Raw genomic sequence first — 17628 nt, 5'->3', positions numbered from 1 at the left:
TTTTCTGTCTGGCTTTAGAATGAACCTATGGAGTGCTTCATGTTACAAAATACAAAATGGCAGCAAATTTAAAATGAATACCTGGTCTTCTTGTTCTTCTCTGGAGACCCAGCAGGTGATGAGGAATTAAATCCATGGTCCAAGACTCTGGGAGTCTTGGGAGGAATTGGTAACTTGCCTGATGATGTACTGTTTCTTGAAGAGGCTCTTGGAAGACCAAGCTTACGAGGACACGAACTGAGCACAAACAAACATCCAAATGTCATTAAAACTCACTTCAATCTCCTCGATGGAGAAATGTTGAGCAGACAATGCATGAGAGACAAGTAGGAAGATAGTGCTGAGGTTCAAATGTCAACCTGATACAGATAAAGTACGCTGTACAACAAGACTGACTTGAAATCACCAACAGGTGCACTTCTAAGAATGTGATTGGTTAATGTAAGAAAAGGAGACTCCAGCATACGCTTGTTTTCAAATATGGCATAAGACATGTAGCGGCAAATTTGTAGAATGTTCTCAGGTACCGAGCAAACAGCAGCAATGTGACTGATTGATACCAAGGTCTCTAATTGTTAACAATGAAAGAACTTCTGTGCGGAGCAATTAAATCTCAGACAGATAACCCACCTTGGAGTGAAACGACCACTTTCAATATCTCGAAGCATTTGTTCCTCTGCTAGCATTGCTTTGTGTGCCTCCGTCATCTTATGAATGATACGCTCTGTCGCAGAAAAACCCCAAAGCAAAACCTTGTTAACTATTGTCAATTAATACATTATCGCATGGACATTTTGCTATAAAAATGTTACTGGATAAGTCTGTCCCCAACACTGGTCACATGGGAAGAAGACGCGAGAGATCGCTTGGTTGCCAGGAAGCTGCTTTTGTTTCATGGAAAATTTGAACCACAATCAACTTTGGCAAGGAGTAGCCACAACAATCCTCATTGGCTACATCTCATCACCATGGTTTGCTAATGGCAAAACTCTGTAAGCTGTAGCCACAAACTGCCTGAATGCATACCGGAGGTACTTACTTTCAGGTGTGAAGTTACATGATGATCCAGGCCTTGGAGTACTTCCAATAGATTCTTGCATCAATCGCTCCTCTGCCATTAACCCGTGATGCTCAGCCACACGGGATGGAGGTTTGACTGGTGTTAATACCAAGTCTCGTTTTGCTTGAGTAGCCTCTGTCCATGCTTCTGTTTATACAAACAGAACATCGTTTGTTGCTTGAACTCAAAACAATGAGAAGAGACTTATTTTCTTATGCACTAAGAAAATAATCTTTGATGTTGGAAGACATTGATCAAATCACTATCAGTTTTCTTTCAATCTCACCTTTTAGAGCATGTTTCAGCTTCTTAGTCTTAGCCACATCAACCGGAGTATTTCCGCTGTCATCAACTAGTGTCACGTCCGCACCATGATTCAACAACTTTGTAGCTGCTTGTAACTGACCAGCACAGGCCTGAAATAATGATCGGAACTGTTGGTCAGATTTAAATTTCTCTATACAGCCTAAAAGATTGCTGTCGATGGGATGAAGCAAAATGCATTTCACAGGAAAAACATTCAGGGTTCTGAACAAATCAACTCTAAAGTGGGAATATTTAATATACTGAGACATGGATAAGAGCCATTTCTCCAACCTTATTATTATATCTTACTTCTAGCTCCTGCTTCTAAAATCCTGACGCTTCACTAGCAGGATCATCCATTCTGATTACGTCAAGCTACAGTTGGGGGGGTCAGACCATACTTAATTTGGAACATGAAAGGAATATAACCATTTCTGAAACCAGAGATGAAATAAGAGCTGGAAGGCAGCCAGTGTTTCAGAGATGGTTTTGTGAGTGTAATATTGCTAATATTGCTTGGTTACAGCCGGGGCTGTCACGCGAGTCTATGGGAAATTCCGACACCAGAAATTGACAGCTTTTGTTGGAAACGTGTAGGTTTTCACTGTAGCCAAGTTCCTCAGATGTACCCTACAACTCACCGATATATGAAGGGGCGTGGCTCCTGCAAATCCCCTTGCATTGACATCAGCTCCACTGTCCAACAAAGCTACAAGTACCTCTACTTGACCACTCTGTGATGCTGAATGGATCGGTGCTAATGACCTCCGATCTCTCATCTCTAAGATGGCTGGATCACTCATCAGAACCAAAGCAATCTCCTCGGATACCTTGGCTTTTGATGCAGCAGCAAAGTGTAGCGGTGTTCTTCCTTCAGCATCATGAGAAGTCACGTCAGCTCGATGAGCCAACAGCTCACGTACTACGGCCTGTGGGTTGTAATCCTCAAGGGCAGCACCGACTATACAAACAAAGAAGAAAATAATCAGGAAAGAAGTCTAAAAAGCATCTAGAGTTCTCTTCAATTCACAACGCGGAATGCTTTTGGTAGAAACAAGCGGTGTTCCTCATTAGTCCAACTGTGCTTTTTTTATGATTTCTATCAAATCAAATTCCCCTTTGTAATTTTTAAACAAAGAGCTGGGTATTAAGTTTCTTTTGTTAATTTGAGGGCTACTGGTCACCAACATGAGGTGCTTGAAGTCCTAAACTCTACTTACTCTGCTCAAAGAGATCTACATCCCTGGTAACCAACAGCAACGGTGTGTATCCATCAGCATTACGACAGTTGATGTCCAGCACTTTACTCTCATTCTAAAAGCAGACACAGAAATTACAAAACTAAACAAAGCTGCTACCGAAGTCCAGAAAGTCCTTTGAATGATACAATCTACCATCTCTTAAATTGTGCAGATATAAAAATCTCCGAGCAACGTGTACAACAATGGAACGGTAATTTGGAATTGTGAAGCTAACGATACTCCAGCAATGCCATAATTACATGAATTATGCACTGCTTGAAAAGACTAACACAAGACTAAAAAAACAATACGTTCAAAACTACACAATTGATGAAAATATAATGAAACAAGCTCTAACAAATGAAAAGACAGTTTTGAATTAGGAATAGCATTTAGCAACCAATCTAAGAGTTGTTCAGGAAATCCTATAATGAAACCCTAAGATCTTTGTATTCATCGATGTTAGTAAACTGTAATGTTCATTGGTACTTACTAATAATCGTTGGACTACATCAATGTTCCCCTGCCATGCCGCTTGCAATAGATGCCTTGGAGAACACCCAGTCCTCTCAACTGACTGCAGCAATGCTGTACGAATACCTGGCTTAGCAACCTCCATCGCCGTTTCGTTGTCATAGTTACGGATGGTGATGTCAGCACCATATTTCAGGAGAAGTTGAACAATCTTCAGGTGTCCGTTCTTGGCAGCCCATATGATTGGAGTGTTACCTGTTCGTTTTTCCTTCACATCGATATTCACAATCTATGAAATCAAGAAAATAAATTGACAAGAGTATGAATATGACCAGCCAAATAGCCACACACGCCAAGGTGCAGCAGCAGGTTGAAAAGCATTAGTAGAGAAGGAACATTTCTGCAAGTTAATAAGCAGAACTTGATCTCTCGTTTTTTACATTAAGGCAAGTTTATCCCACTGTTTGCAGCAATTATTTACAGGAGATAGTCTAGGCTAAAATTCACATACATGTGCCTAATTGAAACAGCACCACAAAATGAGCAAAAATTCTTTTTTCGGAAGACACGTATTTGGAAGCAGAGCAATTGGGGGAGGCCTAAAATAAAAACGGCAGTATTGACTGACCTCACTGCTTCTCCTGCGAAGGAAATTCTCAACTCGTTCCAAGTCTCCATCTCGAGCAGCAGCCAGGAAAAGATTCTCAACATCTTGGGCATGGCCGGGATTGAAGATTTGCATAGCAAAGTCGTGGTATGTCTTGAGAAGGGTGCGGTTACGATAGGAGTTGGTAGAGCTTGCACTGCTCACGGTACTTCCAGAGGAGTCACTGTTTGCTGAGGATGGACGGTCAGACTGTGGGGCTGAAGATAGCGCCCTCACATGGGCTGAATAAGAAAAGATGAAAGCCATTAAAGCCAAACTCTTATTGTTGAGTTGTGTGGTTCTGAGAACTTGTTTGTTCAACATTATGACAATTAGCTCTGTCTCATGTTTGGAGACTAAAAGCTACAACAAAATACAACAGATTGGAGGGGGTTCAGGGCTTACATGATTAGAGACAGGGTTGAAAGCTGAAAAAAGCCTTGAGCTAGAGACGAACCTGGCCTTGGGCCTTGCCTAGGGCTATGCCTCAGTAAGTCAGCAGACATGACGAATGGTGCCCTCGCTGGTCAGTTCAGGAAAGACTTGGACAGCCACGGACAATGGACGGATGATGGTAGCCATGATGGGACTAGGGCAGAGAATTCTGCATACGTTAACTGGAAGACCTGGTGGTACCAATACATAGACAAAGAAACATTGCATTAAGAAACCATTTGTACTGTTACCAAACACAGTTCAGCTCTCATTTAAGTCTGTTTTAATCTGCAATTTTCACTTACTTACAGAGAGGACCATGACCCACTTTTCTACGCAAACATTTGTCAGAGCATGTCCTATAGTAGGTGAAGTTTAATATTTTTTTTTCTCCAGAAGCAACCGTTCAACAAAACTACACACTACATCATACATCAACTGTTCATAAACCTGGAAACGCAAATTTAAAAACAAAAGCAAAACAACTTACATGCACACGTACTGAAACTCCCATCCCCCCAAAACAAACCCAACACTTAATTGAAAGAAGTGTAACCAAAAATACAGGACTTGGGCTAACAAAAAAACAAAGACAAATTCTGAAAAGTGCTTTTTCCAACATGTACTGTACTGTACATGTACATGAGCGGTACAGTACTACTGGTATGTAGTTCATAAAGATACATGTAAGTGAGATCAGTCCAGTTATGGAGACAAACAGCAAACATGTTTAACCCTAACAGTCCTAAATCCTCTGATTTCAGTGTGATTTTACATGTGCCCTGGGGGTTAGGGTTAGTACAGTACCAGTATCTGTACAGTAGGTGTAAGCCTACGGACCTGTGAATATTTGCTTTCCAATAATGTGGTTGCAATGTGTGCCTTGTTCCAAAGCCTGAAACTGCACTATCATCCTCAAATGGAATCATTGATCCCATTGACCGTGTTGACCATACAACAGCTGTCAATTCTCTCAGCATTCTCATCTCATCTCTAGCTACCGGTACATCTCCATGATCCCCTTCAACCATGAACCTGTACACGAATCCGTGTTTCGTTCTTCCAGTTCACACGCTGTGTACACCTGTAACACGCATCAATCAACATGTAATGTACCGGTACATGTATGCATTTACAGAAGTAAACAGTTGGTTTGCCCAAAACGCCAGTACATGTACATCTACCAGTATGGGAAATAAGTGCCACATATGCAGCCTAAAAATGATTGTGTAAAACTTGGCACATGGACGGTACAAATGTACATACATAAATTAAACGTGTGTGGAACAATGCAGTGTATTGTACCATACCGTTATGTGTACCAAGCACATACAACATACTGTACATGTACACAACTCAATATGTTCACAACACCCCCACTGGTACCAAACATGTACATGTACCTGCCTATAAGCCTCGAGTTGCGTGCCAAATAGAATGTACATGTACATGTGTACATTTAAGTGACCTTACCATGGAGTATTATTCAGGGCATCGGAATTTATTATGCATGCAATTTAGCGAGTGCTGATTGGTTCCCTTGGAAAGCCGAGGGAAAAATAAAGAACAATGATTTATTCCACCTCTCTCAACCTTCTGATGTCATCTCTACGTGTACATTATTCCCTCAAGCTCATGCATGAGTCATGCCTTTATTTCCCACACCTCTTATCTGACCCCCCCCACTTCCACCATCAATAATTTCCTCATCCTTTGTTCTCAGCGCGCTCTCCCCGCATCATTGCCTTTATGATCAAGGATGCAGAAATTGCAGGAGAAGACTGCATGAGTGTACTTGGAGAAGAGACACGTGGCTTGCACTGTACATACATAGGTACTCTCTGATATTAATGAGATTGGTGGTGATAGTGTCTTTGGGTCTGAAGCCAGGCTTTGTCATGGTAATCAGGGTTGGTACCCTGAGGATGCTACAGTAACAGTCGGCTGCTATTGCACTTTAAAGTATTGATACACAATGTATACACACAGTCCCGTCATGTACCAGTAATTGCTGAATGATTGGTTCTGCATGTACATGTATGTGTATGTAAGATGTGGCAGACAATGTACATGTACACAAACAGTGGGAATTATCACGGTAGGAAAGATGGAAAATATTTAGCACTCTGCATGTATGTAGTATATTGTACATGTATGTGCACACGGACATGTATGTCTACATTGTATCATTGGTACCGGTAGTTTTTGGACTGAAAACAAAATTGATCCAAACCCTGAGGCTTTTTTGCTTCTATTCTGAACAAATAAGCAGCGAAGTCAGAAGCTAACAAGCCACTTTATGTGTACTAAACATGTCAGCATCATGCGTTTTATATGTACATGTATGTAACAGCTCACAATCTACACTTTGCACATGCGCTGGTGCAACCGTGGTACCGATACAAGAAGAACATTAATTTTAAACATTTTTTGATATGGTACATAAAATACAAATAACCTACCAGTACTTGTCACTTCCAAGTTTTCGTCTCCTCTTTTTATGCCCAGTTCAGTTCCTGGTGTAAAGTTGATATTTTGCACACAGTATCACATGACATCAGCCAACACAAAGCAACAATGCATGCACTGCCAGTATGGCCAGACATTTAAATACATCTATTGATCACTGTTCCATGCGATACACTGCCTCATGTACTGATCAGCAACGGTAGATATGCATGTGCATGCTCGTGGTGCAAGAGCATTGGAAATTACGCGCCATTTGGCAGGGAATGGTCGTTAGCAAACCAGACAGACAAGCATTAATTATGCGACAAGATTGGACTACTCCACTAGATTTTGTGGGTGTGTCCGATATGTGGAGTATATTGTATCGACAGAACAAATGAACTTTCCAGAAATACATGTAATGCTGCCAAATATTGTACATGTACATTGTACGAAGTATGGGTGTAAACCGGTACATGTTCAGTGTATAAATATTGGAGGAAATTTACTTGTACATAAACGGTGTATTCATGTAAATATTCAAAATAAATTACACATCTGTCCAAAATTGACTTGTACGTAAGTACCAGTACAGTACTGTACATGTACAGTTGTACATGTTATTAAAAATACATTATCTAATTACAACCATTGAGGATAGAACTGTTTATTTCTTCCTCCATGATGCAACAGAGCACGTACTGTACATGTACGTGCACTGTGCCCTGTTTGCACATTAAGTACATACATTGTACATGTACATCAATTTTTCCTGTAAACTACATGTACACGTACATGCATTGTATTCATTCAACTTTCTGTGCCAACCAGTACTAATGACATCATTAATTAATATGTTGTCATTGTACCGTACACTTGCAGTCAAATTTTAAGTGTAATGGACAGATGCCACACTGTCAATTAATCTCATTTCAAATGCGCAAAATAGACAAAACAGGCTGGGTGACCAGGATGGAACTTTCATGCACAAAGACAACTGCCCACAGCAATTACCCTGGAAGGAATGTTCCATTAGTGCTACAGGGGTGGGTGTGACAAAGAAACTTACAACATAATAAGTAGGAATAAGTACCAGTAGCATTTCTGTCCATCAAAAGTTTGACTTGAAGAGTAAAGTCCATGAAATTGAATCCACCTATGTACCAGAAATGTGTGCAGGTTCTGAGCTTAGCCAGACACTTATTTCTGGCCATATGTCAAGGACAAACTGCAGACAAAAGCAAGAGAGGTGAATGGAAGCAGAACCCACACAAACAGTTTGGTTTGGATCTGATGCATGAGTGATTGCATTCACTGCCAACTCCCAAATGTTTGTGCTTAGGTTATAAGCTCTGTGCTGGATGCATACAGGCATACAGGCAGTGCCTTCTAGTGGTACTTGTGTTACGGTAGACCGTTGTATGCAAAATTAAACCACATCAATCTTACATGTACGTGCCGGTAGTGTCGTCAAAAGAGTTAGTAGTAATAGTGCGCTCATTTGAAATTTCTTAATTTTGTGCAAACCAGTGCAACAACATACGGCACCTTGAGTTACATGCACCAGTACACACCTCCAGGCACCACTTTCTTACATGTAAAACCCTCTAGAGGGTGTATGTAAAAATCACATTGAAATCAAAGGATTTGGGACTGTTAGGGAATGCTTAATATTGGCAACAATCCAGCTGAGCAACATTGGCCAGAAAAGTAAGCACTAAATCTCGCAAGCAGGTACTTACATGTATGTACAAATGATTGTGTGAAGCAAAAAATGTGCAGAACACTAGTGAGAACGTTAGTCTCCTCATGTACCATAAAATAACCATGGGTGTGAGCCCCAAATATTCAGGATCAAATCATTTCAATTTCATTAAAGTCTCATACACTGTAATTCTACTACAAAATTGTACATGTACACAATACATACAATGTACCTTGGCTAACATTGAACCACAAAACACAGCAAAAATTCCACATTTGTCTACATAGTACAAGTACACATGTGTACATCTACTATAGTGTAGCGGTATGTACCCACGCATGTTAACTGAATGTACTGATAAACATGGCTGGCTGTCTATACCGATTTTAAATTATAAATCTATCATACCACTTTGGTTTGTTTGAATACGTTCCAAAAATGAAGGGGCAGGAAATGTCAATAAACCAAGGATGATTTCATTCAGTGAACACTGAATACACTCTGTAGCACCTGCTAAATGCTTAACAGTTATACAAACAAAAATGACTTAAGCACTTACCACATCACTGCAGCATAAAGATAGATCTGCAAAGATGTTATTGTACAATCCTATTAATTACCAGTGAGTCCACTGAATGTCCCTCACTAATGCATGAATCTATGACATACTGCTCCTTATATTAATCACAAGCTACCGGTACTGGTAATTCATGTACCGTAGTCCTCTCCTGTACCAGTTGTTCCGGTATTGTCCGACAACCCCGCTTGATGAACCTTTTATCAGGCACAGGTTGACGTAGGTTGGAGGACTTTTTGTTCAGTTTCATTCAGCCATGTCATTGTCCAGCAGACGGTGACCTTCAATGCACCTGTCCTGTACCTCTGATTCATAAAAACCAGTCCAACTCTAGGTCAAGGTTACTACAGGGTACAGGTCATGTGATCAAACTTCATTGCAAGATAACAGGCTTTATCAGATGAAAAGTACTGAACATAAAAGTATGGATGTGCAACAGAAGCCTACATGTACTGTATGCCCAGAAGGTGAGTAAAACTCAATTTGACCTGTGACTCTGGGTACTGATTTCATGTAGCCTCAACAAGCTTTTACTGATCATGATTCCACTCTTATATAAGCAGACTTACCAGTACTTACAGGTATCAATCTCAGTTCCAACAAATGATGAATTGGTCCTAAAAACATACCGGTATACACTGTATCTTATAAAAGATGTATACTACCATACCTGTGTACAATGATATAAGGGAGCAATGAAATTGCACTGCAGATGATGCAATGTTATAAAATCCAACACTCTTGTTCGAATTCAAAGAGACCTTGAAACTCACTTCCTCCAAATCAGGAAATCTGTAATTTTGAAATTAAGCAATACTTTCTAACTAGCTTCTACGCTACAACGAACCACACAGTGTACATGCACGTGCCAGTAATGTCCAAGGACCTACCCGTAGTATTGTGAACAAGTATTGGAAACAAACTTATACAAAGACTCAGGGATCTAAAATTGATCTTCATGTCAGCGGGATGCTATAATTTAACAGTGCTCACTATAAACAGTGTTTGAATGTATTCAAATGCACACCATGTAGTCTTTGATCCAGTTCAAGGTCTGAGAGAATTTAAAATGCAATGTTCATTGTTCAATATAAGACAGCTCAGCGGGGCCTTACAGTACTGTACCTACGGTACACACACTGTACCAATCAATCAAATGCAAGTATCTTGTTCAGGTACCATTGCACCTGTACACTGTATGTACCCTTGGCTATCCCCTACCCCTGACATACTGGTACGGTACCAGCAGCGTCTACAAGGAAAGGACTAGAAGTGATTTACTAAAAGTGATCTAAAAACTAGCTAAAACAATAACTTCTGTTTTCAAGGTTTTCGTTCCTTTGTTTGTCATGTCACAGCTGCTTAAATTACATTTTAATACTTTTGCCTAGAGCTGGATTTCGCTACAGTTTTGTATTTCCACCTTAAAACAAACACGTAATTCTTAAAACAAATTTGTCTATTTTTTAAAATGAGATTGCTAATGATACGCGGTAAGATGTCAGCATCCATAGGATGTTCAGGATACATGAGGTACATGTACTGGCATGTTATACAGGTATCTCAATTTCCGTGTACATGAAACCAGAAAGCTGGCAATGCTTTGCGATGTTTTTCAACCAAGTCATTTTGCACAGTGTAATCTTTCTCACTCCTATTGTAAAAAAATTGAATGAGATCTATTACAGCTCAAGGCAGGATACAGGCAGTTTTGGCCAATGATTTCCAAAGTTTGGACAAAATGACAGTGAATACCTGAGCAAAGGTCAGTAGTGACATAACCATGGAAGACTTACATGTACATGTACATCTGTCAAATCTATAACAAAAGAAATGCAGGATTTCACCTTGATGGAACAAAGAACTAAACTTTATATGGTATCTTCTTTCTTGATTTTACCTTGATTAAATGTGTTTTAATTGGCAACTGAAGACAAACAGTCAATGCCTGTTTGATGTCTCAAGGTCTTAAAATTGATGTCTATCAGGTACTTAACAACCACTGTGTATTCAAAGCAACAGGGGAAATGACACAGCCAGCAGACTGGTCATTTGCCACATTTGTCCGAGTATTAGGCTATTCAAACAAGTTCACTGCAAATAAAATGAACTCAGAAAAAACTTTGGGTAGTTACATGTATATGTGTGAGCAAACTTTACACACAGTTCTGGGTAGAAAAACTGAGACTGACTAGTGTACTGGTAGACAGTGTACTCGTACTTGATTCGTACACATTGCTTTTGACAAGTCACAAGCTACATGTATGTGTACGTACTGGTTCCGTACAATAACGTATTTATGATGTATAGGACTCATTAGGAAAAATGGAACATCATTAAAATCTACATGTACAGTACTGTACCATAAGCATTTATAACATGTATAAGGAGCATACATGTACCGGTAACTGTGTGACCTAAGATGCAGAATTACACAATTTATCCGTAGTACACATACCGGTACATACATGTAACTTAACAGAGACTGTTATTCATCTTCACAACAAACAATAAACTGTGTTCAGGTTTTGTCCAAACAACCGCAGGTTTTTCCTCCAGTCAGAAAGCCACAGTGTGATCATTACAGATCTTAACTAATCAATATATGACAACAATGGGACTACTTGATACAAAGCACAATAGACCAAGGACATCTGGTAACACCAGATAGTTGGTATTTAAGTGTGTAGAAGAAAAAAGTACCAGACTAGCATTGTAGAAAGCAAGGGTGATGTTATTCCTAAATTTATCAACAGTATTCAGAGACTACAAAACCATCAACAAAAGAAGAGTACACATAGGCCTACATGTACTTGTAGGAAACGGATTCACAGTCTATGGCTACAAAAACACTTTTCACTCATGATTCATGATCAAGACAACTCTTCATCTTTGGGGATTTATATTTCTCACCTCTGATAGCTGAATTTCAATCTCATTTAAATTTCAAATAATCAACATGAGAAAACTACTGTACAGTTCAGTCAGCCTCCTACCTCCTAGCTGTTGGGCAAAGGCCACTTACCAATTTCAGGGCTCTGCTTACACTGTATTGAGGTAACAAACAGTCATGCTTACTGGACAACATGTATAAAATTTTGCTAACCATGAGCACTATGTAACAGTACATACACGATGGCGCTCAGCAAATTGTGCTGGCAGCATGCACACAGAGATTTTTTATTGTTTGTCAATGTTTAAAGGAATTAAAATCAAGTTTTCCTTCAAGGTAAGCATGCTTTTTGTTGTGTTAACAGTCTCAATGAAATATACAAGCCTCTTTCAGTGTAAAAATATTGTGCCATAAAATTGAGCCAATCATAGAACCTTGCTCATGTACACATTTACAGTATGTTCTAATCCAACCCAAACTTGTTTTTCTCTTTAAAGTATTTAAAGTAAAAACCAACTCAAAGCCATTCACACCTTCTCAATCAAACCTGACCTGGTGGTGACTAAACTGTTATGTGGTTAATGTCTCTATGGGGATAAGGGGGCTGAATGGCGCATATCCTACTTACATGTAGTACATTCATGGAGGTACATGTAGATTGTGATTCTACCTCCATGGTACAGTGTACATACTGGTCCCAGCAGTGTACATGTACATACATACATCAGGCATTGAGAAAGTCAGCAAAACAGTGCAATAAATCTGGGAAACCAGACAGTCTTTGACCTGGAGGGGGTCACTCAATCAAATGTACCTGTTTGGACACACATCATTTACACATTAAATGCGTACTGTACAGGACCCCAGTACAGGCCTGGTAGGGTCTATGATGAGTTTGGGGTGGAAAATTAAGACTCATGACTTCAATTGAAGATAAATGTCACTGAGCAGTGAAGGAATTTGCAATGAGGCTAGACATGGTACACTGTGCCTCAGGCCTGTTTCTAATTTGGCAAGTTCATTTGGTAGGATTTTTATTCCATTAAATGCAAGCAGTACTTATATTGAATGAAATAGTGTAAAGCAGTCACTTCACAAAGACTGATAAGATTTTCCTTTCCTTTTGCATGGATTTGGCATTCATGAATCAGTTTGTGATGAGAACTAGAAATTTACTCTAGTGTGTGTAAAACACACCCAAGCAGCCGCTCAAAACACATGTACAGTACTGTAAACTCAAAGGTTCATCGCAAACTACAATGTTCCATACAAGCAAAGTACCAGCATAGTATCCCGGTGCTACAGTCAGCAAATGTGGGAGTCCTAATGTAATCTGGATTTCTTTTGTAAGGCCTTGTTTTCAACTGATAATCTATGAAAAGCCAGAGTGTTTGCAAAAGATACTGATCAGACATGAATTGAATGGCCACTTGCAAAGAATACACAAAAGAAGAAAGAGTTTAGAAGGCCCTTCAGTGACACTTGGTGTGTAGAGGGCTTTTAAATCCAAGGAACTGTGTGTTCATTTCTTTTTCAAAGAATTAGGAAAGAACAATGCCTTTAATTCCAAAGAAAAAAATAAAAGAGGAATTTGTTAGCAGAGATCTATTCTTTGAAAAACTCACTCATGAAAACTACCAATCGTACAAGTACAAAGATTAAATGAGAAAATTTGGAATTTGACTACAATCCCAATCTCTTAAAATTCCAACATGTAACGGTATTTTGAGATTCAAAGAGGAACTGTAACCCACGGGTACAGGTGTGATTTTTATTCTTTTCTTATCCCCATTACTGATTTCCTGACAAGTGTTTGTAAACTGTGCATCTACATGGTACTGGTACATGTATGCAAGTCATGTAGTATTTATCCCAGAATTAGCAACTTTCATTCAAACAATCAAACCATACATGTACATGTACATGTACAGTGGTAGGTGTGAACACCTGTTCAAAATATATTATTCAGTAAGATATGCTTTCTTTGCCTACTTCCGTAACCCCTTCACAAAGATTAATCATTAATATCTAACGACCAGCCACAATCCATGAGTCATGCAGCCCAATGTCCAATCAATTCCTGTTATCCAGCACAGATTTATCAAGACGTGTGTGATGTGTGTGGTGCTATGGCGACTTGTTGACATGTTACCATGACAACATGTCCAGACCTTAACAGCTGTTGTCTGGGTTGAGTCTTGGGGTATCACGGTTTTGAGGTATGTACAACGGATAACACAGGCAGGGCAGAGAAGACTATTCTGAAGTAGAGTTGAAATTGACACTGCTCAGGTGTACCTAAATGGGCAATATCTGTACAATGCTACATGTAACCAATGAATTTGTACAGATTCAATGAACACTCTGGAAAGACCTTTCTTTGGGGGGGGGGAATTTATACCGATGAGACGTCAAGTACTAGTTCATGTATAATGTACATGCACTACCAGTAGTAACATACAAGTACAGGTACATGTATGTATTACCGGGTAATTGTTTTCCAGTAAAAAAAAGTTTATTGATAAAGCGAATGGATTTTTGGAAGCCATTTACATGTAGGCTTTTTCGGCACCATGAAGTGAGGCTGGTATGAATTTTTGTTCCTTTTTAATACCATAATTGTAAAGATACTGAGTGAACATTGCCGGATGATATTTGGTAATTATGTAATTTGGGACATTTACATCCCATGCCAACACCAATGCTTACTCTGCAAGTCACACTCAGGGTAGTCTAGATTGCCTTTTTACATGGTACTGTAGTTTTTCTTTCCAAATTGATTAAGAGTTCAAATTTTAAAACTCTTTCCAGGTAAAACTATGAAATTTTCATATTCACTGATTTTTTTTCTGGGATTTGTCTTTAGGATTTTGGGCTGGTTAGTGAGCCATTTCATCAAGCTCAGTGCTGGACAGAAGAACACTGTGGTGGAGATTGCTGACCAGCGCCGAGCAGCGCCGAGCAGCGCCGAGCAGCGCCGCCAGCATACACGTAGCTATAACACCGGATACAAAACTGGATGCAAAAAATGATTTTTTTTTCCGAGTACCGGTACATATCTGACTATGTACGTGTTGTTTAAAGTCAGTTTTTGCAATAGTATTAACAATGCTGGATGGGTAATTTGTGTAATCAAATCAAACTACAAAGTAGCTGATGCCTGTTATCTTTCTGTTCCCAACATTGTCTATTCAACACATGTGTCATGCCCATTACCTGGTAAAATGTACATGTACACACAGGTACACCTTACAAAAGCTCCATGCAGATGAAAAGTGTACCAGACATGTACATGTGAAATTGGGCATTTTTGCAGCATGGGGTCCCATTACGAAAAAATCAGCAAACACTCCGTACATGTACACCAAACCTTGCTGCATGCATCACTCTGTTGAAATATTAACAAACACATTACATATACAATACACTTACATGTGTTGGTACTTCCTCCTTCCGGAGTGATGCACACTGCTCCATGTACAAAGGATATTCAGTTTCCACAAACAGGTCTGGTAATACCTGTACCTGTAGTTGTCCCTGAATTTTAGCAGTCTCCCTTCCTGTTTCTTGTAATTTTGCATTTTCCAGGTTCATATTACACATGTACATACATGTACGAGAGCATTATCAATATGGAACAGTGTTATCTCTGAAGTCACAGGCAGTCAATAAATCCCTAACTACTACATGTATGGTATCATTTTGCTCTTTCTTGACCAACTGGTACATGTACTTGTGGCAGTACACCTGTATTCTTTGTTTAAAATGAAGAGTAGTCATCAAGCAGTCAATCCGTAAGTAATGGACGATGTCATGTACAGTAACCATGTACATGTACAATAATCTAGCCATTTAACGTTCATCCATTTAACAACTAGTCCTCCCAAACCTCCAGTAATTTGAATATTTTTGGACATGAGGGATGGCCCGCTGGAATGAATGAGTACAATAAATGTATCCATGTTTGAGTTTGTAAATCCAAATTTATCCATGTTTTATCCATGGAAAGAGTTCCGTATACAGACAACATTTGATGCCTCTGTGCACAAGCCTATGAGACTTGTCTGCGAAACACTTGGGTGTTTTCTGAGTAAATGCTTCAGAATAGTCTGAGCAAAAGTTCTCTTTTTAAGACATGTTATCACTTCCTGATGTTGTAATATTTGAATGGAAAACAAGTCCGTTTCTGGAAATCTTTCCAAACATGTACATGTGTCACATGTATGTGTAGTGGAGAACTGATTTTACGTGTACCGGTAGGTCTGTGCATGGAGGACTGTTTTCCTTCCTCCATGGTCTGTGTGAGCTTTTGTACATGTATGTGTACATGTACAGGTACCCCTATGCCCACAGTGTATGTTGCTGGGTACCCACCTGCCCAACCAATGTCCTGTGCTGTTTAATTGACCTACAGTGTACATGTACTGTACATGTAGGTCCCCATTAATAAAAAAGTCATGGAACAAGGTGGTAAAAGTTGTTTGCTTGTTTGTTTTCTCCTCTATTTGCATTCATTAACATGATTCAGGAACACTTATACAACCAGCCAATTCATGTAATTCTACATTGTAAGTAACCAAGGCCCCACTATCAGTATTGCACAAGGCACCCTACCAGTACATGTACATGTAGATGGTGCGTGGTGACAAAGGAATTGATCAACACTATGAGTAGGCGCCTAATAATGAGTCCTAACAGTCAACGTCATCAAAACTTGTGTACATGTACATGTAGGGTAGTGGAGCTAAATTTTTAATAGCCCCACAGGGCTGTGAATGGCTCTCTTTTGACAGTAATATAAAGACACATAAAATAGCCCAGCATTACATATGTGTGGGACTATGTGCCTGTCTACATGTTCATATACATGTATTATTATTACTATTCATTTCTGGTAACAACACCAACATGACCAAGGCAAGGATTCCTCAAATGCACCCTAGCTTAGGCACTACATTAATCTATACATGTACACGTAGCTCGTGAGCCCGAGGCTGAAAGTGAAACTGTAGAGAGCAGACAATGAGAAGCGGTAACAGGTGCAGAGGTGGGAGGAAAACCCTAGTACAAAAACATTCTGGGTAAAGCCCACAATACCAGATAAGGACTGCAAAAACCACACATCATGCAGGGGTACCCGGTACCAAGCCAGGAATCGAACTCAGGCCTGCCAGTGCAGTGCCAGGCAGGCTGCAGTGCAGAGGTGGAACGTGTGGACAGGTGGACGGCCACCGTGAGCTGTATTTGTGACATGATTGTTCTGTTGTGTTTGGCAAGTGTTTAAACATGTTAGAATAATCGCAAGACAAGCCAACGCCTACAAAAATGACGGGGGGAGTAGATTCTTGCCGAAATTGTTTACCTAAATGTACATGTACACCTATCCCCGGCAACAATGTTACAATGGTACCTGATGATACACGGGACACTTTTCCGGACACTTTAAGTTCAAACTCTTTCCTTGCAAACTGTATCCCCTTAATCCGCCCCAAACAAAACTCTGCTTCGATAACAACAGAAAATGGTAATGGAATAAATATGTCTCACTTACCTACATTTCTGACGCCAAGTTGGACGAAACGTTAACCCATTTCCCCGGCCCCGAGGTACTAGGCCCGGTCTATGTACAGTACATATGAAATTCAATTCTGAGTGTTTTGGAGCAGTGCATTTTACACGTAGGGGTGATCACTTTGGGAGTCCAAACAATTGTTCATGTCAATTCACCGCCGCGATTATCTCTTGCTTCTCATTAATCTTTGTAATGCGTGGACGTGACCAGACTATATTTTATTATGCCACTAGAGGGCGCTATCACAAATTAGTGGGCTACACGGTTTGCG

At 39.8% G+C, this 17628-nt stretch overlaps 1 protein-coding gene across 6 annotated transcripts in view; it reads right to left on the bottom strand.

The window, feature by feature from the left end:
• The window catches only part of LOC110982351 (uncharacterized), a 32040-nt gene extending 14489 nt beyond the window's left edge, over nt 1–17551 (bottom strand). Inside the window, exons 1-11 of one of the 6 annotated variants that reach the window (XM_022240688.2) lie at nt 17337–17551; nt 6625–6678; nt 4185–4353; nt 3710–3969; nt 3101–3370; nt 2587–2680; nt 2008–2327; nt 1347–1476; nt 1040–1207; nt 631–724; nt 82–237 (exon numbers count right to left, since the gene is read on the bottom strand). In XM_022240688.2, coding sequence (XP_022096380.2) covers nt 82–237; nt 631–724; nt 1040–1207; nt 1347–1476; nt 2008–2327; nt 2587–2680; nt 3101–3370; nt 3710–3969; nt 4185–4233 — 1541 coding nt within the window. In that variant the 5' untranslated portion in view covers nt 4234–4353; nt 6625–6678; nt 17337–17551. Of the gene's footprint in view, nt 1–81; nt 238–630; nt 725–1039; nt 1208–1346; nt 1477–2007; nt 2328–2586; nt 2681–3100; nt 3371–3709; nt 3970–4132; nt 4354–5002; nt 5206–6624; nt 6679–8874; nt 9065–17336 lie in introns of those variants that run through there. The other 5 variants (XM_022240687.2, XM_022240689.2, XM_087131006.1 and 2 more) reach the window with 5 other exon arrangements.
• Between the last annotated feature and the right edge of the window lie 77 nt (nt 17552–17628).

Source organism: Acanthaster planci, linkage group LG21 (assembly GCF_054643075.1).
Source record: "Acanthaster planci isolate LZ-2023a linkage group LG21, COTS_SCS, whole genome shotgun sequence".
Lineage (NCBI taxonomy): Eukaryota > Metazoa > Echinodermata > Asteroidea > Valvatida > Acanthasteridae > Acanthaster > Acanthaster planci.
This window is presented reverse-complemented; position numbering and strand designations above follow the sequence as displayed.